The sequence below is a fragment of the Hydra viridissima genome, unplaced genomic scaffold, assembly GCF_058129835.1.
Source record: "Hydra viridissima isolate aposymbiotic clone 2 unplaced genomic scaffold, HvirCarnegie_v1 scaffold_11, whole genome shotgun sequence".
Taxonomy (NCBI): Eukaryota; Metazoa; Cnidaria; class Hydrozoa; order Anthoathecata; family Hydridae; genus Hydra; species Hydra viridissima.
In genome coordinates, this window is record NW_028324310.1 from 1544234 (window position 1) to 1568485 (window position 24252).

Genomic DNA, 24252 nt, shown 5'->3' on the forward strand with positions numbered 1-24252 from the left:
AGCAAAGCAAAAATGAATAATTGTCAGTTTAAATAAAACGGCTACCGGCATTAAAAACTTTGAAAACTTGCTTCACTTTTTCTAACGGAATTTTTGTGAAGTTAGACATCTAGTTAATATATGGGGCATTCCATGTCAAGTGTAACCACCAATCCGACATGACCGTCTCGGATTTTGATGAAAATTGGCTCACATATTGGGCATATGGACAGAAGAAAACCATGTAAATTTTTTTGACTTAGGTCAATTGTTTCCTGAGATATGATCTTTCAATGTTTTGACCTTTTCACTTGACCTTGGTTATTTAAAATGTAATAACTTTTTTGCTATTATACTTAGGAAGTTGATTTTGGTGGCAAACAGAAGCTCTTGCATAGACGATTAACTTTGTGTCTATACAAAAAAGTGATAAGTTCAGTAAAAAAAAAAGTTATTGGTCATTTGGTCATTTGACCTTTGACACTGGTCAATGGCAAAGGTCAAAGGTCATAATTTTTATTTTAGACATTTCTGTTTCTATTTTGGATGTCCCATGAAAAAATCTTTTATGGATTCCCATAAACAGCTTTGGGATTAATATTAAAGTATAAGTAGGTTTTAAAAGTTTATCATTTAAATACCTTATAATTGTACAGTATTTTAAGGTACTTCATTGAACGTAGGCCCTAGGTTATATAATGGCTACCATATACATTTTTTTTTTTTTTTATAAGCATAACGCTTATAAGCATATAGAGGCTCAGATTTGGAAAAAAAATAAGCATATGTAAGCATATTCCTGAGCCTCGATAAACTATATTAAAAATTTAAATTTTATTTAATTAAAAACTTTAAATATATATATTTCTAAATTTAAACCAACAAAAACAACAAAAATCGAAGTTTATATTTTGCAATGCAACGACTTTATGAAGTAATGAAGTCATTGTGTTGCAAAACCTAAACCTCAATACTTAAACATAAAAACATAAAGTTTAAGAGTCGCTCTGAAGTGTTTTATTTCTCTCTTTTTTTTTTTTCTCTCTCACTTTTAATGTGTAGTTTCTTTAACACCATATTTAAAATGTTTATTTTATTTCTAAGTTCTATCTTTGATTTCATTAGTAACATTTGTATATAGTATATATGTTTTATTTTTTATTATTATACTATAACATTAATTCAGCTACATTAAAACCAAGGCAAAAACAAAGCTTAAGTCAATTTTTTATTTTTCTTATACCCATTAACCTTTAGTAACGCGCACACTTTAAAAAAGTATTGAAATAAGCATATTTTATTAGAAATAAGCTTAAGCTTAAGCATATTTTTGAGCCTCTTTTAACTTTTTGCTTAAGCATACCCGAGCCTGTTTCAAAAATATGCTTATAAAAAAAAAAACATGTACCAAATATACTATAATTTGGTGATACTTGGTTTATATATATATATATATATATATATATATATATATATATATATATATATATATATATATATATATATATATATATATATATATATATATATATATATATATATATTGTTGAAAAGTAACAAAAATGCCTTATTTAGCAGTTTTAACTACATGGCAGAACAGTACTGAATGCAGTATGATATTTACACCATTACCATTGCAATACATATTTGCTAATAATAAATTTAAAAAGCTATAATAGTTAACGATGTTGCAAGTTAAGTGCTTTGGTTGCTCTTTTAGACTCTTTAGAAGTAATGACCGACCAGTTGTAGTTTTGGTTTCGACTGCTTGCAAAAGATCTTTCAAATCAACGATAAAAACATCTGGAGGATCTCTGAAGGAGAAAAGTTGACTTGGAGCATGAGGGTGAAGAAAGTTCATGGTTACTTCTCTTTTTTCTGGATTGCTCCTCAACACACAACCTATCCACCAATGTTCATCATACTCTACAACCATGTAACCAGTAATTGAACTGAAGTTGAGCTGGCTAACTTTCTGTGACGTAATTTTTTCAATTCTAGACACAGAACTGGAACTGTAATCTATCTGTTTTAGTCCACTGTTTATACTCAATTTCTTCAACTCCTTTAATTTCGAAGCATTGCAACAGCCATTCCTTTAGCATAGCAACTCCAGGGCAATTTTTACACACGCCTAGAGGGCATGCTGGCGAGGAAAGATTGCATTAGATTTTAGCCAGAACATGTTTGTAGTTCTTAATAGGGGTTTCTAGGTCATCTTCTAGTTGTAAATCATCCATATGTGATCTGACTATCATGAGCTCAACATTTTGATGAATGGTATATACAGAGTGAGTACCACTTGCTCCTGCAAAGACACATTCTTTTGGAAGTAGCTCTGCAAACTTCGAAAACCCAATTCTGATATTTGGATACTTTTCTGAAAATTATTGATAAACTTCCTTAAAATTAGTTTAAACTAATCTTTTCTGGATATATTTTCTTTCCCCATTTTCCATAACAGATAGAAAATCTTTTTTTCTAGGCATTACACGGCTAACAGTGTCAGAGTAATAAAACTCTTTTACCATATCTTTCACATGTACAGATAGTGATTTCCCCATTTTTTGGGTTAGAGGTTGATAAAACACCTTTGGTTATTAAAACTTCCTTTGCTTGAGATAGAAATCGATGCGAACAATTGAATTCTCCCATCACTCTTCGATTACTCCATTGCGCAACAAATAAAACCAAAATCATGATCTTTTCACTCTTACTTTGTGTTGATTTATACTTATCCTGGAGCACTTTAACAATGTCATCAGCACATGTGTTGGAAACTTTTTTTTTAGTTGCTATCATCCTCTGAAGTATCAATTGCAATAGCTTCTGAATTAGGAGATAAAAGATCAAACTTCCTTTTTACAAGTTTTTTAAGCTTTTTCTTTTTCTCCGGAATATAACTTTTAACAGTTTGTAACTTGCGTTTATCCAAGGGTGACTCACCCAATAACGACAAGAGTTTGTTAAAAATTGAAGTTTCTACTTCCTGGCACTGATAATTTTTATCTCCTTTGTCACTACAAATATGTGGAGATCTGGAACTGCCTTGAGAATCTGGCTCTGTATTAAAATTTGCAAAACTTTCATCATCACATAATCCTATTTTGGAAGGTAAGCCAGTGATCCTCTTTTGGCAAGTATCACATAATTTTGCTCCAGCCATAAATTTTGAGGGGTACATAGCTACCTGCCGACCAGTAACTTTTCTTAAGGTTTTATATTGTTTTTTCTTATGGTATTGGAAAGGATCATAACAATAGTGTTGTCTCTTCTTTAACTCTTTCACTTGCACTTGAAATGCCATTTTTAATCTAAATTTAATTTGAAAGTTACTTCTTCCTAAGTTGCCTTTTGATGACTAATTCAACGGAAATGATTTGATTATTTTAATATAAATGTATATAGCTTTAAGCCTCATATAGTTTGATACTGACTTAGTATGTATATATAGTACTAGCAGTGCTGGGAGTATTTTAAATGCCAAGTATTTAAAATACTATTTTAAATACTTTTGTTAGAAGTATATAGTATTTGTACTTAAAATATTTTTTATTAGTATTTTGTATTTTATACTCATTGAAAATACTTATTGGAAATACTTATAATTCAAATACTACTGAAAGCATTTACAATGCACATTGTCCACTTTGTCGCTGTTTATTCTGAAGTATCACTTAGCCACTATTTATTCTGAATTATTTCTTGTTTTATTTATCTACCTTGGTTTCATTTTGGTAATTATTAAATTATATCGCGGGAATTATTTTAAATTAAAGATGGCTGCGGTTAACAGCGAAAATAAAAAGACTTTTGAATCAGTTAATGAAAATCATGAAAGTAATGAAATTTTACCAGCCATTGTAGATGATAAGTTTTTCAAAATCGTAGCCAGATCAAAAAAAAGTAATAAAATATCACCAATATGCTTATTATGTGTACGTAATTTAAAGCCATTATCGGGCACGCTGGGATCAACATTAAAATTTGTTAAGCATTTGAAAGTAATTTTCAGTTTGGTGTTAGTTAAATTTATTTTTTCTTTTTTGAACAATATGCAATTGATTATTAACAAGCAATTATTTAATGTTGCTGTATAAATTAATAATAATCGAAATTTACAATACTTACTCAGTTACAGCAAAGTAAAAACTTAACTTTTAAAGGGTTTTATGTTTACTGTATAGAATTTGCACAGTAATCGCTTTGAAGACTATAAGTTACATAAAACAGATGTTTAGAAGAAGCGTAAGCTATGCAAAGCTGGTGTAGAAAGAACGGTTGAGGAAGGCCCTGCTATAAAGAAGTTCCAACAAACTACTTACCATGAAGCAGCATCAGAGTTATCAGCACGACGTCGTATTATATCGCAAGAAGAAGCTGACAACTTAATTCTGGATGACATTGCTGAAGAGATGCGTCCTTTGACTACCGTCGAAAAACCGGCTTTTCTTCGACTGCTTCGTGGATTCAATCCTAACGTAAGCATCATGTGTCGCAAGACTCTTGACAAACGTTTAAGTTCAAAGCTTTCTAAGATGCATGAAAAAGTAAGAAGCAAACTGAAAAAAGTATCATTTGTTTGCACAACTGCTGACATATGGTCATTGAATAGAAAAAGTTATCTTGGCATGACTGCACACTTTATTGAAATGCCTCTAAACAAATCTAGTTCGGTTTCACAAGCATCAGTATCCCTTGCTTGCCATCGATTTTATGGTAGCCACACTTATGATACAATTGCTGCAATGATTTCTCAAATTCATCGTCAATATGACCTTAACGTAGAAAAAACCTCAGCAACTGTCACCGACAGTGCGTCAAATTTTGGAAAAGCATTTAGAGAATTTTTTGAAGAGTCAACTACAAGTGCTGCAGCAACTAGTGTAAGTGTGACTATCACACCTGATGCATCTGAAGAGCAAGAGGACATGGAAGAGGATACAGTTAATGATTATGAAATTGATGTCATTAATATTGGAGACATTCTTTCATTTTCATCAAAAATAGATGATGATGATGATGATGATGTTGATGATGATGATTCTTTAGCTGAGAGAATTTCTTTACCATCTCAAGAAACATGTATTAGCCATTCACTTAATCTGTTGGCAACTAATGATGCTAACAAAACATGTGATACAGATAGTGCGTTTAAGCGCATTTACCGAGCAGCTCTTGCAAAATGCACTTCAATATGGAATGCAACTCGACGAAGTAGTAAAGCATCAGATGCTGTGTCACATATTACAGACAAAGCAATACTATGTCCCGTGCCGACACGTTGGAATTCTCAGATTGTTGCAGCAGTTTCTTACTCACTGTTTAAGTTACGGTGGGTGCCAACTTATAAACGAGCTATCTGCAGAGAAATATTTGAAAATGCCATACTAGCTTCTACTGAGCCGTCGACAGCGACCAATCTCAATGTGACTACTGACAGCATAACCGAAAATTTTGTTGTATATAATGATGGAACTCCAAGTGCTGGTGCAACAAATGGTGCTTATCAAGAGTGCATGTTGTATTTGAATGATAAAGATTCAAGTTTGAATGCCCTGAATAAGTATAAGACTTTTCGGTCACTGTTTGTCAAATTCAAAACCACTGTACCATCGTCGGCTTCAGTTAAACGGCTGTTTAGCACAGCGGGACAAATACAAACGCCTAGGCGTAACTGTCTAAGTGATATGATGTTCGAAAAACTGCTGCTAAAAACAAATGTTTATGACTGAATGAATGATATTTTGATATAAATGTAGTATAATGACTAAAAATTACTTTCGAGCAATTACAAAAATAAATTTTGAAAACTGCCATAGTTGCAAATTTTGGTAAAGTATTTTGTATTTAGTATTTTAAATACTTTTTTAAAAGTATTTTTATTTTAAATACTTTTGAAGTATTTGTATTTGTATTTGTATTCAAAATACTTTTTTGTTCCAGTATTTGTATTTGTAATTTAAATACTTTTATAAAGTATTTTACCTAGCACTGAGTACTAGTTATTAAATTACAACCTAGAAAATAAAAGGAAAAAAGGAAACAATTAATAATATATATTTACAATAGGCTGTTTACAGAAAATGACCTCAAAATATCGCATTTGTGAGGCCGATAAATAATAAACTTTTAGAACCTACTTATACTTTAATTTAACAAATAACTTTTTTTTTTATTGAACTTATCACTTTTTTGCATAGACACAAAGTTGTTCGTCTATGCAAGAGCTTCTGTTTGCCACCAAAATCAACTTTTTAAGTATAATAGCAAAAAAGTTATGACATTTTAAATAACCAAGGTCAAGTAAAAAGGTCAAAACATTGAAAGATCATATCTCAGGAAACAATTGGCCTGAGTCAAAAAAATTTACCTGTTTTTCTTCTGTCCATATGCCCAACATGAGAGCCAATTTTCATCAAAATCCCAGTCGGTGATGTCGAATTTGACCAAAAAAATGTTCCACTTGACGTTGAATGCCCCATATATCATTGGCGTCACCTCACTGGTAAAAAAAATTGCGTAAATCTGCAGAAAAATCCTTAATTACCGTTGATCTTGGATAAAAATGTGTGATACGCTACATTTCCGCTTTTATCACTTTTTACCTCTTTTATCACTATTTAATGCGTTTCTTGTTGATAACCAAGATATTAAACAAAGATTTTTTACCTTGTTATTCAAAAAAGTTTATCATAAGATAACACTGGCAACAAATTTTCATGAAAGTTCTGTTTCATTTGAAGATTTAGACAAATTTTTGAATGCTAATTCTAAAAAATCACTTAAGTTTTAGTCTATCTGTAACAGTTGTGAAAATAAGCAATATGTAGTGTGTTCCGGCTGATCCCTCTGGTAGAAAACAAAAATGTTAAGTATTAAAGTGGACAAACTACAAATAACATTAATTTACATTGAATTTGAAGCAAAATTTACATGTTTGAAAATAGCATTACATAAGTGAACATCAAAAGTTCAAAAATGTACATTTGATAAATGTAAATTTGTCTTTTTTGATTTAAGACATCACTATAGACAAAACTCCAAATAAAGTCACCTATCATGGCTTCATCCGTCTTTCTTGGTATCGCTTCTAAATTACCTGAATATTCTGATGAAAACTTTCTCCATGTTTTTCACCAACATCTCCTAGATTTGGATGGAAGAAATCAAGATGAAAGTGAAAATAGTGTGACAATCTGCACCCCAATTCCGGATAACTGTTAAACAGTTTATCAACCAGTTCCTTTTATTTTTCATTCTTGTTGTTTTCCAGAAATCGGAAGCAATATGCTTGAATACAACGCAGGCTCTTTTTTCTTTCTCTTCAATTTTACTTTGAAGACTTAATACAAACATCTGTTTTACCTGTGGTCCAGTAAACAAACCTGCTAAATTTTGGGACATCCACATAAGAAAAAGCAAAGTGTGAAATAAAAATTATGACCTTTGACCTTTGCCATCGACCAGGGTCAAGGGCAACTGATCAAATGACCATTAACTTTTTTTCTATTGAACTTATCACTTTTTTTGTATAGACACAAAGCTGTTCGTCTGTGCAAGAGCTTCTGTTTGCCACCAAAATCAACTTGCAAAGTATAATAGCAAAATATTTATGACATTTTAAATAACCAAGGTCAATTGAAAAGGTCAAAACTTTGAAAGGTCATATCTTAGGAAATAATTGACCTAAGTCAAAAATATTTACATGGTTTTCTTCTGTCCATACTCCCAACATGTGAGCCAATTTTCATCAAAATCCGAGTCGGTGACGTCAGTTGGGTGATTCCACTTGACGTGGAATGCCCCTACTGTCCCATAGACACAAGGATACTAAGTTAGTCCTCCTTGCAGTCCAAGAAGAAACCAAGCATCTAGAAATCTCCTAACACATCCCACTTGTAGTAATCATAGTTGATCTTTTGCAGCAAAATTTTATCATAGTTGTGGTCTTGTGTCAGGATAGACTCAATTGTTCTTGTCCTTAGTCTTCTTGTAACCACAAATGTTTGCCATGCAAATGTAACATTCATTCATTGGTTCTCTCCAAACTCTGGGTACTGCAAATGTCATTCTTTTCTTGTTGCCTCTTAACCATCCATCCAATTTTCATTTACAACAGCACAGATAACAGAAGACCCCAGAATTTTCAATAGTCCACAATGAACAGCTTGGTAATAAATAATAGATTGAAACAAATTTCTATTGTCTAGTGTAGTTCATTATCTGCCTCTAGTAAAAGTGACTTCAAGTTAGGATTTTTCACCCTTCATTCCCTTTCTTTGAGCTGAGTCTCTTGAGTGTCTAGCAGCAGTTGATGTTGCTTTTTAGGTTCAGAACCAGATTGAGTTTCTGGTACTTGACTTGGAGAAGCCTTTTCAGCTGCACTTCTTTTTTTTTATGTATATTATTTTGACTTTGTGTTTGAGCCTCAGTTTTAGATTTTTCCTGTTGCTGAGTCTTTTCTGGTGGTAATGTGACATGAGGTAACTCATATGGTTCACCTAGACAAGTTTTCTCCCAATCTATGAGATAAGATGAAACCCTTGTGTAATTCTTAGTTACAAATACTAGTATGTTAGTGTTTTCTGGTTTGCATTATATCTAAAATCTGAAACTGTCATACTTCCTACTGAAAACATTCTTTCTGAAGCAGCAGAAGTTCCAGGTATAGCTGAGTAACATCTAGTCAGACCAGTTTGTAAAGGAAACTCATTTTCATTTTGCTTCCATGGTTCCAAAGCATCCACTTCCCTTTCAGGTAAGGCACATGTCAGATACTTTTCAAACTCAAGCAACAAGGGTGGCCTAGACTTTGATTAGCTTGACTGTGCAGTTCTGTCTCCTATCTTTCAAAAATTCAAAGCCCACTGGATCCATAGCCTCATGGATTATCAATATTCTTTATATCTTAATCATTAAACATATTAAATCATAAAATAAAACTTTGTCTCCTCAAATGCATACTGGTTCTTCAAGATTATTAGAGTATCAATTACATTTCTTAGCACTGATTCCTCTGGTTGAAAAGATGATGAGTATAATCATTAGGCCGGATCATAAAAATTAATTTTTATGATCCGGCCTAATTAGAATTTGTGAAAAGTGGCGTGATATAGTGTTGTTTAATATTTACAAAAAAAATATTTCTAAAGAATTGATTATACTTTGCATTTTTAAGTTTTAAGGTTTTATATGCTAAGTATATTTACTTTAGTACATGCATTAACTGAAACATGCATTTAACCCTAATACTAGATATAATCCCAAGGTTATGAAATTGAACCAAACCTATACCTACCTAACTAAATTAACCCTAATGATATGATTAACTCCAACGCTATTATAACTTTATATTATCATATTATTATTATTATATTATTCTATTTTTATATGATTGTTTATTAATTTCTGCTTTTATCAACTGATTGCAGAATTTATCCGTCTCATCTTGTATTTTTAGAAATTAACTGAAATTCTGATATGTTATAAAATTGTAAAACAATAATGATTTCAAGATCTAAAGCTTCAAAGAATCGTCATATACTTTTTGGAGAAGGTCGTGAATTACCCAATTTTTGCTTGCCAACCCACAAGCAAGTAGGCAAAGCATACTTGTCTGAGAAGAATTATGAAACTGAACCACTACGGTCTGTTTGTAACAGACTAGCAGAGAAACTTTCTCAGATATGGATTAAAGCATCAGTTCCTCCTATAAGTCTTCGAGGCATAGAATTACAGCTGGAGAAGTACATAGGCAATGTTCAGAAAGTGATTCGATCAAAGTCTGCAACAGTCAAACAAGATGTAATAGAAAAAGATCTTGACACATTGTTTGACATTTGTTCGTGTAAATGCAAAGAACTTTCGTCTTGTTGCTGTCCAATGGTTCTGAAGGTGCCAGCAATTGAGCATGACTTCCTAACTGATCAACGCATTATACGTGTTGGCAGAATAGCTGGAATCGACAAGAAGGAATCCGCACGTGCTGAGAGGCGTTTAAAACGAAAATCTGTTTCATTATCAAAGGAAGAGACTGCAGTTAAGTGTGCCAGAGTCGTTGAAGCATCTGATAATGAATCAGATAATGAAACAGACAACAATTCTGACACCGAAACTTATTCCCCTTCCGTATCAGATGTCGATACCGAAGTCACATCTACTCGTCTGAAAAACCGTTGTTTAAAAAATATTGCTCTACAAGCAGATGGTTTTGGCATATCAGATAGAGCAGTTGCCGCGATTGTATCAGCAACTCTGGTTGCTTTTGGTATAGAACATATGGGGCCAGTAGATCGGAATAAAATTCGCAGAGAACGAAAACTACTGAGAACATCCTGTAAAAATGCTGATTGTAGAATTACTGGATTGTATTTTGATGGAAGGAAAGATCAGACTTTAAAACTTGAGGGGGATAGGCAGACTGTGATTTCTGAGGAACATATTTCCATTTTATCAGAGCCAAATTCAAAGTATGTTGATCATTGTACGCCAACAAGTGGATCAGCCAAATCCATTGCAGATTCAATAATTGATACTGTTGACTGCACGAACCTTGTTTGTATTGGTTCTGATTCAACTAACGTTAATACTGGTTTAAACGCAGTTATACGCAGAATGGAAATTGAACTTGGTCGACCACTGCACTGGTCCGTTTGTCTTTTACATCTGAACGAGCTTCCTTTTCGAAATCTTTTTCACTCCTTAGATGGTGCAACAACTGGACCCCATTCATTTAATGGACCAATTGACAAGTCTATTTCAATGTCTGTTAAGAAACCCATAGTCAGCTTTGCCATACTTGTTGGTGAACCTATTATATGCAATAAGCAGTTGTTAAGCAGTGATCAACTGTACTTTTTCGAAATTGTAAATGCGGTGAAGACAGGTGTTGTACCAGATAGATCTAATTCTAGAACACCTGGGCGACTAAACCATGCAAGGTGGTTGACACTAGCAAACCATGTTCTACGCCTCTATATATCTACTGAAGATCCATCAAATGAACTAATACTTTTGGCTAAACTTATTGTGAATTCATATGCGGTTGTTTGGTTTGACATTAAGAAACATTCAAACTGCTGGAATGCTGCTCCACACTATTATAAAATGATAGAAACATCACGATTTCTTCCTGTGCGTTATCGAATAATTGTTCAGCAAGTTTTGAAGCGCAATTGCTACCCGGCTCATATCGAGAGCATTATTCTGGCTATGCTCAAAGACAACCGTCAAGTGATCCGTAAGCTTGCGTTGAAGAGAATTCTTCGTGCTCGTGAAGATGACATACCAAATCGAAAATTTCAACTCCCTGAGATACGATTTCAAGCGACTAGTTATGAAGAACTGATTGACTGGCAAACACAGCCCCGCTTGGAACCTGTTCTGACAAAACATATTCCAACTGTACAAATATTGGCATAGCTTTCGTCAGTTGAAGACATAGTTATTGACATTGAGCCATTTCCATGTCACAATCAAAGTGTTGAACGTGTGATTAAAATTGTGACTGAATCAGCATCTAAAGTTTATGGTCATGAAAATCGTGATGGCTATATTCGCGTTCAACTGGAGCGCCGCAAGTTGATGCCTCACTTTGACACAAAATCTGAATTTAAGAACATTTAAGTATAGTTTCTAATCAACGTTTGCTAATGATATATTGTTTTGACTGTTCAAATAATTTGAATTTTATTATAAATTCAATCAATAAATTATGTAACAAATGAGCGTTTTTAAGTTAATTTATTTGAAAACTTCAAAGGTAAAAATACAAAGTATAGCAAAGTAGTAGCGAAAAACGGTTTGCAGCATTGCATTCAGCGTATTTGAGAGCCAATTACTGGAAATTCCCGAAGAAATTTTCCAAATTTTTTTAAGCAATATGTAGCCGAGAGAAATTTCGGGCCCCGGGGAAGTTTTCTTAAGGGACCTTCATTATGAATAATTATATACCCAAGACCAAAAGAAGTGTGCTCTGTTCATTGAAAATTAAAAATAAAAGTTAATTAAATCCTTTATAAGTCAAAACTATTTAAATCTTTTAAAAATTACTTTAAAAAATTATTTGCACCAACACGGGGCCCCGGGAATCTTCCCCGTCCACCACCACCCACCCCCACCCCCCTTTCTCTCGGCGGCCATGAGTATAATGTAGTCGCAAAGCCACAAGTTATTTCACTTATATTTGTGAATGATTCTCAAAACTAATGAAAAAGAACAGAAACAATATATGATATTGGTTGTAAAAGAGTACGAGAAAGGGAGATTCCAATAGAAGTAATGTAACACTTATTCAATTATAAAAATCTTAATGGACAGTAAAAATATAAGCAGCAAATTAAATGCATAAGAACATTCTATTCAATTTTTCATTTGTCATTGAAAAATTAATAAGGACATAACTGGGAAACATGTCTGCATTAATAATCTGTAGTAATGAAATATAATTGTTTTGTATTATATTTTTTAAAGTTGATATTGTTCAGAACTCCACTTTAACATTCTTTTATATTCGTTAACTGAACCTTTTACTGAATTTTTAAAGAACTTTTTTTAATGATCAATTAGAACACTTTTCTATATTTATCCTTTATATTTATATCCTATACATACATGCTTTAATTTTTACAGATTATGATGCAAAGTCATTAACTACTCAACTTCTTTTATTATATAATGTAAGTTTCTACTAACGGTAGAATTTATATAATACCGTTTGCTAATTTTTTCTTTGTATATAATTATTTTTCTGTGTTTATTCAATTATAATTTTATGAACTTATATATATATATATATATATATATATATATATATATATATATATATATATATATATATATATATATATATATATATATATATATATATATATATATATATATATACCTGTTTTATAAAGACTACAGTTTGTAATGGTACGCAAAAACCAAATACTTGTTTACTTCCTGAAGCCAAAATTCGCAAAGCAAATGAGATTGTGAATTCAAGCCTTTTAATTACAACACCTGAAGATATATTGCTGCTGTCAAAGATTATTGATGATGTTGTTTTTAAATCAAGTCATGCAAAAGAAGTATTTTTTTTTTTTTATTTTAAATTTTTGAACTATTTTATTAAACATGACTTTATGTGATTTTGCTTTTGTTTTATTGTGCATAAGATTAGGTTCTCTTAATAATTGTTGAGAAATAATCTTGCACGCACACAACGTTGAAAAAGCAAGCACACAACGTTGAAAAAACGTTGAAATTACTTTGAAAAACAGAGAAAATTAGAGACCTTGTTAACTGAAAATATATTTAAGTAAGATTAAGTTATATTTCATAAAAAGGTATTAAAATTCTACAAAAACTGAATGAATTAATTATGGATACAGATTGCCGCCTCCTATGGTTAGTTAAGTTAAACGATGATTTAAGTTTAAGCGCATAAATTTTAAAATTTTTGTTTTTAAATTCGTTCTAGAACCTACAAATAATTAAACTAGATCTAAAAAGTATAACAGATGCAAAGAGACCTTGCAAGAAAATATAAATGCAGCAAAGCTTTGATAGGAAAAGTACTTAAATCTGAAGAATATAAAGCACATGATAAAAGGAAAATTCCAAAGCAATCAATTGCTGTAGAAATTAGAGCAATTTGTCATTCAAAATTCTATACAAACTTTTAAGTCGAGAAAACTTAGCAAAAAAAAAAACTTTTTAAAATTGCCAGGCCAGTAATATTTTTATTAGTCAAAAGGTAGATATGTCACTAACTAATTCGAATATATCAAAATTGATAAATTTGATCTCAAGTTCCTTTTATGACAAGTTGTCAGCTCTTTTGGCTTATAAAGTGTACCATACAGGGTGCGCGGCAGCAATTCGCGAACTAATTTTTGGCTAGTTTTTGTGATGTAAATAAAACACTTCCGCAATTTATTTTTACTAATTAATGTTCAATGACCGTCTTCGATTTTAAAAAATTGTGAATAAAAAACTTTTTAGTTAAAAGTTTTACAATTGAAGCCAAAAGAACCGAAGTTTTAAATTTGATTCACGCGGGTTTGCCTGAACGTGAAGTGATCCGTGTTTCTGAAGTGTCTAAAACTACATTTTACAAAGTGAAAAAATGTGACATGGGAGCCGGCAGGCAAGGGCAAGGTGGGGCAGTTGCCCCCCCCCCCCCCCTGAAAAAGCAAAATAACAAATTTTAATATTCACAAAATTTCTTTTAACTGTTTATTTCGATATCTTTTCAATTTAACTCATTTATGGTTTACTCACCGTAATGTAAATGACTACAGGTTAAATGAAATATTAGTATCAAATCCAATGATTTCCATGATGTCGGAAGCTTTTTTATAGAGGCATATTTTATATTTTTAAAAAAAGATGTTTGAATGAAAGTTTAAAAATAATATGATAGAACTAGATCATAGAAAAATAAAAAAAAGAATAAATAGAAAAAACAATAGATAAAGGAGAAGTATAGAAAACAAAAAGAAGAGAGGAAGAAAAAAAAAGAAAATAAAGGAAATGATAATAAAAAAAAAGAAATCGAATTACAATAACAAAGTTCTTACTCAAACAAATAAACTTCGAACTAACGAAGAAAGAATTGGATCCAGTGATCAAATTTTTTAAACTATTTTTTAATGTTTCAGTTTCATTTACTTTTTTATGCTGTTGTTTTTTTGTTTGTTGGCAAAATGTTTCTTGTTTGTATTGTATTTCTATTTATTTTTTTCCTATTTGTTGTGTTATATTCATTTGAATAATGCTATTACCATGTGTTTTTTTTTGCTAGTTAAATGTTGATTATTGTAATTATATATATTTAATTTGATTAACCCTTAAAGGACGGCGGGGTATTTTACTACCCCAGAGGAGTTTATTTTTAACTGCCACATCAACAAATTTTGTCTATTTTCATATTATTATATTTTGTCTATTGTCTATATTATTATATTAAGTTCAACATATTTTGTATAAAAACCTATATTTTCAGTTGGGGTAGTTTAATACCCCAGCCGTCCTTAACATAACTTTTTTTTCCCGTCCTTTTAGGGTTAACTTGAACTAACCTGCTGCATTTTAATTTTTGTTTTGTTTTTTGGAATATGTCTAATTTGTATTTTATAAATCAGTGTTTTTTAACTAATCATTACATTATTATATAATTTAGGAATATTTTTGTAAAAATTTAGCAATATTAGCATTATGAGCGTTTGTCTGGGCTTTGCATGCTGAGCGTGCATCGTGAAAAAATACGCTCCTGAAAATCTGAATTTATAAAACAAATTGTAAATAAGTTTGGCAGTGAACGCAGACGACTACAATTTCTATTTACTGAGTAACAATGATTTAACTCTTGTGTTTCTATTTTTATATTTTCTTTAATTTTCTGTTATCACTGGTCTAATAAAATGACTTGATTAATTGATGCATTTATGTAGTTTTTGAAATATTACTGTTGAATTTTATTTTGCCCACCCCCACCCCCCTTGAAAAAAATCCTGCCGGCGCCCATGAAACATGATAGTGCTGAAAGAGCCAAAATGCCCTCTCCAGTGAACAAAAAAGTTGATAAAAAGCTCACAGAAAAGCTTAAAATGTATGTTGAAAAGAATTTTACTGTATCAGAAAGACAGCAAAATTGTTCAATGTTGATGAGGGGTCAGTCAGAAGAACTCTAAAAACACTTGGAAAAGTCAGTGTGGCCCAACCTTTATGTCAACTTTTGGCAGAAAGACTAAGAACTTCACGATTGGAGCGATCAAAGAAGCCTCTGAATAAGCTAAAAAGCATGCTTCGTCAACAGTTAAAGTTTACTCTGATGAAAAACTTTTTCGTGTTGACTGTATGATAAGTAGGCGAAATGACAGATTCATTGTGCAGAAGGATGACAAAGCAGCACCTGTGTGTCACACCAAGCACCCTCAGTCCATCATGATGCTAGAAATCATTGCTTCTAATGGAGAGAAATGTCCACCAATCTTCATTAAAGAGAAAGAAAAAATTATCTCTGATGTGTACATCAGCTTACTAAATTGCTGTGTGGTGCCATGACTGAAGAAGACATTCCCAGAAAACAATTACATCTTTCAACAGGACAATTCACCTTGTCATGGGTCCAGATAAACTCAACAATATCTTCAGGACAATATGGCTAATTTCTGGCCCAAACACTTTAGGCCACCATCTAACCCTGACCTGAATCCCTTTGACTATAGTGTGTCGAGCTATGTTGAGAGTAAGGGTTGCAAAAAGGCCCACTCAAGTGCCAAGTCATTAAAGTTATCAAATACTTGTGCTTGGAACTCAATGTCAAGGGCAATATTTAATCAGCACCTGCCAGTCCTTCCGTCAAAAGGCTTGAGGCAGTGATCAAAAAAAAAGGAGACCTAATTAAATGTTAAGGTGGGAAAGCATTTATCTTCAACTTTTCTCCTATTAATATTCCATGAATATAATTTTTTAGTGCTTTAAAAATTTATTTTGAAAAATGTTCTAAAAAGTTCACGAATCGCTGCTGCACCCTGTACATAGCTGGTAAGACTTAAATGATATTTTAAACTAATACTTTAAATCATAAAAGCATCAAAATCAAAGGGTTTTATTTTTACTTAGAGTATTAAGTCCTTTAATTTTCTTTTTTTTTTTTTTTTTTCTTTTGTGATTGCATTTATAACCTTCATGATTTATTTCAAATTTTAAATCTCTTTTCTAGGCTCATATTGAATTTAACCTTTCAAACTTTTCAAAATAAGAAAAGTAATAACATTAATGGAATCATAAATTTTGGACTAATTGTTCAATAAAGCTGAAATTTTCGGGGTGCTTTCTGCATAAAGTTTTGAGGTGGTCAAAATTTGAAGTAAATTTGAGTTGGTAAATTGGGACCATAAGGTGATAAGATGAAATGACCCAGAAGTTCATTTGCTTTTATACAAAGAATTGGAAGTGTTAAGTCACACCTTAGAGAGTTTTCTGAAAATCTTCATCTTCTTCCTTAATTAGCTAAAAAAATTCTAGTCTTTTTGTTGTTTTTTTTTTTAAGTTAGTTATATATCAAAATAAAATTCTCTTCTTTTCCTTAGAAATTTATTCAACTTGTGTTCCGGAATGTTTTATCAAATAATTAAATATAGAATATTTCAACAACACAAATATTATAAACCCTTTTTTATTAAAAGTTACTTTTGCACTTTAAAAAAAACTTTATTATTCTTAAAAGAGTTAAAAGCTTGGCATATAGTTTTTGTTTTTCATTATTGTTATTTCTTTTTGGTGTTACAGATTTCAGATGGGGTTTTTAGTTTGGTTGATAAAATTCTAGAAGTTAACACCACTTTACTTTCTGGAGCCCAAGGTGAGAGCAATTCCTCAAGAAAATTTTTATCAACTCTTGATTCATTTGCAATTTTGATGGCTGAAGACCTTGAAGAGTATAAAAAAACAAAGTATAATATTTCAAAAAGCAACATTGCATTAAGTGTAGACATAGTGAAAAGGGAAGATGTTTATATTACTGCATACGAAGATGCTGAAAAAGAAAACAAAGTTGCTATATCAAACCAACTGCCAGAAACTTGTAAGTTTTTCTAAGATGCTCATTTGTAATTTGTTTTTGTTACATGTACTTGTATTGACTTCTTGCTTTAACAAACAGTTAGCTTTTTATTTATATATAATATTTTTTTGCTACTGTTTTAACTCTAAATTGCTACTGGTAAAATTCAACTTACTTATCGGTTATTGTATTAATAGTTTAACATATTTATTGCTTATTACATTAACAACTTAAAACATTGAAATTATTTTCTTGTTGAAAAAAATTATAAATTTTGAAGTTGGATATTAATTTAATCCTCTGCTTTTAAAAGTAATATTGAATTTTTTTAAATGCAGTGTTGCAATAGCAAAACTAAATGGTTTTTAGAGCAAAATAGAATCAGGCATATACCCAGAATTTATAAACTAATTTTGAAAAATGAATCTGCTCAAAATTTTGACACTAGGATTGTTAGTGCTTAAGTCAACTTGTTGTAAAAATTCGTTTTGAAAATAAGATTAAAAGAAAACAAAAACAGGGAATTCAGTTCTTAATTATAATGTTGATTAGGTAGTAGTCTTGGACTTAAAAACAAATTAAAAGCATTTTCATAAAATTGTAAAAAGGTAATGAAATTCTAAAAAGGGGAAAATGTTTGTATTATTGCATACAAAGATGCTGAAAAGGAAAAGAAAGTTGTGATATAAAAAAAATTACTATAAATTTAAACATTTTTTTTAATTTCGTGCTTGCAGTTAGTAGTTGTAAGATAGTTGGCAACTAATTTAAATTTCTGATTTTGTAACTAATTAATAAATTTTTATATATACCGAAGTGTTGAAATCTAATTAAGGTGCAAGTCTTTCTTCCTGGTTCATTCTGAATGACAAAACCTCTTTTTTAGTGTTACAAAGTTATAAATAATATCAATTAAAAGATACTCAGAGAGATATTATTGTTTACTTTACAGACTTTGAAGAACTTGCTTCTATTTTTATTCCTGGCAGTGTGCTTGATAATATCAACAATAGCATTTACTCCTTTTTCTACTTAAAGCCTCATTTTTTCACCACCAATGAAAAACTGTTCATAAAAGACTCAGAGCAGTCACCAAATGGTACTAAAATTGGAGTTGCTGTCAGTCCTATTCTTTCTGCTAGTATTATAAATCAAACAATTGAAAATCTTACGAATCCAATTTCCATAAAGTTTAAGAAGATTAATCCAAATAAGTTAGAAGGAAGATTTGATTGTTATTTTTGGAGCATCAGATTTGGTAAGTTTTATGATTCTAATTTGCATCTTTTTTTAAAAATTTAAGAACATTTATTGATATAAAAAGATTTAGAAAAAAAAAGTGAAATTTGGGATAAAATTATTGCTCTGAGAACCAGAAACAAATTATTTTTTTGCATTTAAAAGTTGTTTAATTTGATTTAAAAACATAGATGTGTGGTCAAAAATTGGTTGCCACAAACAGAAAGAAGACGATACTGAAGTTCTTTGTGAATGTGATCATCTCACAAACTTTGCACTTATCATGGATGTATCACAAAGCCATTCCAATCCTAAAGAACTTCAATGGCTCTCTCAGATCGGATGCTTGATTTCCTTAGTGGGGTTAACTTTATCATTGATAACCCTAATTCTGTTCAAGTGAGTATCTTTTACATATGAATTTTAAAAATAGCTGACAGAAAGGCTAAAATTTGTTTTACTTATCTAACTGTCAACTGATGATTTATTTCAAAATATTTAGTAAATTTAGTAGAGCTCATGTAACTGATTAATTTAAATGTATGTAATATCAAGACGACTATATTTTTGTTACAGTTATATATTTCTCACTCACTGCTCTTTCTCAGCTTTTACAATTTATATAGGTTTTTCCAAATTCTTTGTGTACAATCAATTATACAATGAATATATGAAACACGCACAACATTCCTTCTGACGCAACACAATGGTGCAAATATTACTATGTATATTCATAATCTCATATTATTCATAATCATATCTAAGATACAACACAATATTTTATAGGGTTGATGAAAAAAAAAAGGATTTAATACTCTATCTTTAAGCAAAAATGAAACCCTTTGATTTTGATGCTTCTTTAGTTTAAAAGTATATCATGTCATAATCATATATTCATAATCTCAAATTGTATTTTGTGTTACTAAATTTATTTTATACTTCAATAAGCCATATCGACCTACACATCACTTTTTAATCCACCTGATGTATCTCATGAGACAATGTAGCGCTTTTGCTACATTACTCAGGAAATGGGAAGCAAGGTTTGTTTTTACTTTGATGAACTGTTCTCTCTTTTACACTTTTTACTACATTTTGATAAACCATCCTTATATTACACTCTTTACTTCGTTTTGTATTTAAATAAAATTTATTACTGGCTTTCGAGTTTATATGATGATATATATTAATTTTTATGACAGTATGATAGTATGGCGCTAGCTGTAATAAAATTTGTATATGGCATACATAAATATATATAAAATTATAATATATAACCATTATCTATAAGACAACTTCTATGTAATCTATGACAATTTATGCGATAATATGCTAATTTATATATAAAACATGACAATTAATACAAAAATGTATGACACTTTAGTTTAACATGTTTAATTCAAACACTTAAAAAGTTTAAGGTCTCTTTTTTAGGGAATTACGACAAAAGCTTTCAATGAAAATTCTGATTTGTCTGTGCACATCTTTGTTTGTATTGCTTGTAATATTTCTTGTTGGAGCAAAACGTGGTTCCTCATCACAGTACTCCTGCCGTATTGTTGCAGGAATGTTGCATTACTTTGTATTGACTACCTTTTGTTGGACAGCCGTTCAGGGAGCAAATTTGTATCGCTACACTGTTACGGAAACTAAGTCGATAACAGGTGATACTGTAAAGTTTATGGTTGCATCTTCAATTTTTGCTTGGGGTGAGTTTTTTTTTTTTTTTTTTTTTTTTTTTTTTGTGAGCATTTTATTGTTTCTGTTTCCATTTCTTTGTTAATTTATTTTCAGGATCTCCACTTGTTGTTGTTTTAATAACTGCTGGTGCTGCCAACAGTTCCTATATCGGTAGAAAGTTGTAAGTTTATTTTAATGGAAACTGTTAGAACTTTTCCTTTTTTTATTTAACGCAAAAATTAAGGAAAGAAACTTTTTAATGCACTTCTTTTTTTTTAATTTATTTCTATAAGTTGGTATATGAAATAGTAAATTTTAGCTGTATTATCCGAGGAAACTACTTCTATTTTGGTTTGCTAACTCCTGTGGCTGTAATCTTGTTTATGAATATTTCCATTCTTGTAATGGTGATGAATCGTTTAAATAATCGCATAGCGCGTCAACCAGTTAGTTCACCTGAAAACGGAGATTTCAAGCGCATCCTTCACTCGTGTCGCACAGCATTTACATGTAGCATCTTACTTGGCTTGACCTGGGTATTTGGCATGTTTACTTTTGGTAGGTTAATACAATTTTATACTTTTCTTATAAAGTTGTTTCACTTATTCATGTTGTTTCTTCCCTAGTTAAAGTGTTTAACCCTTATGGTTGTAGGCGGCATGGAGTATACTTTCCAAATACTTTTCGTCATATTTAACAGCTTGCAGGGCTTCTTTTTATTCGTGTTGAATATTCCTCTAAATCCGAATGTTCGGAAAAAATGGCTTGATCTGATGGCAGACATTTGGAGTCGACGCAACAAGAAAAAACGCCTCGATAAAGGACTTATAAACAATAGTAAGTTTTTTTAAACACCTGAAATGTCTGACAAAATGTTTTCTCCCTTTTAATGGAAAATTGTATTTTTCTATAATTTTAATGTTTTGTTTTTAAACAATCAGGATTTGTTTTGGAATCATCAAAGAGTACTATTAACACAAGTTGCACTGACGTGACTTAATAAGAAACTGGATTCTTAAAGTTGTAACTTACGTAGAAAAAAAATTAAGCTCATTAAGCAATCCGAAGAAGATTTTACACTCGCCAGAATAGCGTTTAGACAATCGTTTTGAAACCTTATATTAACATGTATAAATTTTTCCCTTTAGTTGAGTAGAATGTCTTAAAGAAATTTTTTATGAATTTAATTTTACTGAAAATACTAAATTGTGGCTAGTTGCATTACATATGCCCCTGGAAATTTTCGAAAAAGCAAAGTTTTTTTTAAACCTGTTTTAGATATTTTAATGTTCAAGAATTTCAAAAACCAAAGTTATTATACCTAGAAAATTTACTACCTCAAATAAGTGAATTGACTAAAAGTACTGCCTTAAAATAAGTGTTGTATTACAAAAAAAAAGCATAAAATTTACTGGTTAAAAGCTTTTCGTTTACTTTTTTGGTTCAAGTCCTTTAAAAAACCTTTATATATATATATATGTATATATATATGTATATGTATATATATGTATATATATATATATATATATATATATATATATATATATATATATATATATATATATATTCCTCCATATATGTATATATGGAGGAAATATATGTATATATGGGGCAAAAGATCGCTTTTGTTGAGTTTCAGTTGAATTTCAATCGCATTTAGTTCCCAGAAATTTTTTTTTTTTGAACATGGTAAATCGTGGATAGAGTTAAAACAAAAACAAACGAATAGAAAAAAGTTTTGATGGAGCCTGGCAGTGAAATTGTAAATATTGTAAATCCTTCTTGAAGTGCTCTTACTGAATCTTCTGTAAATTGAAGACTTGTGAATTTTCTTTTTTTTGTGTGTGTGTGTTTGAAATGTAAATTTCAAAATGGCGTTTAAATTTTTTTAAAAAAATAGGAAGCTACGATAGAAACAGACAAAAAATATTTACAGGTAACTCTTGAAATAGAACAATTTTTTAAAGGTAAGTCTTGAAATAGAACATTCTGGAATTCAATCTCGCATCTTTTAAAGTTTACAACTGGTACTACTCACATCAGTTTCAAAAATGTCTTCACGACCAAACACAAAATGTCTTCACGACCAAACACAAAATGTCTTCACGACTAAACACAAAATGTCTTCACGACCAAACACAAAATGTCTTCACGACCAGACACAAAATGTCTTCACGACCAAAACACAAAATGTTAATGAGTCTTTTAATAGAAAAATTTTGGTTTTTTTTTTGAAAAAGAAATTTTTCACACTGAAATTGTTGAAGTTCTATGTCTATGACTAAATTTATCAATTTTAATATGTGGATGAAATTGTCGATCTGAAAAACTGAACATTATTCCATACTAATGTAACATAGACGGTTTGAATTACATAAATAAAATCCGTGTTAAATGGTTGATTTTTCCGGTTTGACTGAACAAATTTCGTCGTCAAATTTTAAGGGCTAAAAAAAAAAAGAAGAAAAGTGACGAAACTTTAAAAAAAAAATAGATAAAACATATGTAACTGGAGTTTTTAAATTTCAATTATGTTCTTGTATGCATTATATTAAATATTTGTATATTTGTTCATTTCTTTTTTTTTTTTTTGCTTTTTTCGCTTTTTCTTAATATAGTGGCTGCTATTCCAAGAGAACTAGCTGAAGGTTTGTCTAAATTTTTTAGCATATCTTTCTTACAATAAGAGCTATGTTTTAAAGCAAGAAGAACTTTGATATATCAAGGAAAAAATTATTAAAAATAGTAAACCCAGTAAAACCAGCAAATTTACCTTTTCAAAGAATGCACTACATCCTAATTTCAATTTTGGCGCACAATTCCGCAGGCCCAGAAAAAAAATCTGTTCCACTTAAAACACATATTGAACTTTGCCTTTTTTATTTTGTTTTTGTATAAACCTGGCTGACGCAATTACTATTTTTTGCCTATATTAAAGGCCCATTTTAATTTTTCTTCTTTTGGTTGTAACTTAGTAATTAGTTTTAAAGATTTTAATTTATTAATTTTCCAAGCAAATATTTAAGTAGAGATTCATGAATTTATTCTTTATTCTGTCAACTCAGAAAAAAAAAATAGAAACACAGAGGTTGCATCTTTTCTATTTCGTTATGAGGCTTAGATAGTCTTTTCGTATCTAAACCTCATTAGGGAACGTCTTCGAGTTTGTAAAACTTTAGTTACATAGCAAGTGGAACTAAGCTAAATTCTGAAATCAGATAAAAAAAGTTTTAAGCAAAAGATTAACGACAACGGTAATATTAATGGGTTAGGAAATAGATGCAACATAGCGACGATGAGTTATTTGAAGACTGGTTGCCCTTATAGAATCAAAGATAATTATTGCACGCTACAAGAAAGTGATACATTTTCTTTTGCTCGATGAACTTTGCTCGATACAAATGCTGTATCATTATGTTTAAATGCTAATATAAAACATGATAAATTACTTGGCGTCGCACAGTGACTCAGATTAACCTAAAAACGGCAAAAAGTCCGAAAAAAAGTGAACGCTTTTATCGCTTTTTAACTGATGTTATTAATGTGTAATTCCATAGATGTTCTTAATGTGTAATTTTAATGGGATATATGCGTAAAAAGTTAAACTTATCACCATAAAATTATGAAAATTTAAGGTGTGTTTATCTTGTAAGCAAACTTATTTTCCACCTCATTACAAAACTTTATTATTTTTTTTTTTGTTAAAGTACTGAATGCTTAGTATATTAAAAGTTTATTTGCTTTTTTTTTTTAGATTTCAAAAACAAGTTTTTTTTAATTTTTCTTTTGAAAAT

The 24252-nt window shown here is 30.6% G+C and overlaps 1 protein-coding gene across 5 annotated transcripts in view; it reads left to right on the top strand.

Annotated features, from left to right (window-relative positions):
* The window catches only part of LOC145195214 (adhesion G protein-coupled receptor G2-like), a 29862-nt gene extending 8198 nt beyond the window's left edge, over positions 1 to 21664 (top strand). The window contains exons 3-12 of one of the 5 annotated variants that reach the window (XM_090066317.1): positions 12613 to 12659; positions 12882 to 13055; positions 17266 to 17560; positions 18492 to 18797; positions 18970 to 19177; positions 20213 to 20487; positions 20573 to 20639; positions 20778 to 21016; positions 21113 to 21295; positions 21400 to 21664. In XM_090066317.1, the coding sequence (XP_089922443.1) occupies positions 12613 to 12659; positions 12882 to 13055; positions 17266 to 17560; positions 18492 to 18797; positions 18970 to 19177; positions 20213 to 20487; positions 20573 to 20639; positions 20778 to 21016; positions 21113 to 21295; positions 21400 to 21458 (1853 nt within the window). In that variant the 3' untranslated portion in view covers positions 21459 to 21664. Of the gene's footprint in view, positions 1 to 4166; positions 6021 to 12612; positions 12660 to 12881; positions 13056 to 15479; positions 16387 to 16442; positions 16519 to 16694; positions 16876 to 17265; positions 17561 to 18491; positions 18798 to 18969; positions 19178 to 20212; positions 20488 to 20572; positions 20640 to 20777; positions 21017 to 21112; positions 21296 to 21399 lie in introns of those variants that run through there. The other 4 variants (XM_090066319.1, XM_090066320.1, XM_090066321.1 and 1 more) reach the window with 4 other exon arrangements.
* Positions 21665 to 24252: the final 2588 nt, after the last annotated feature.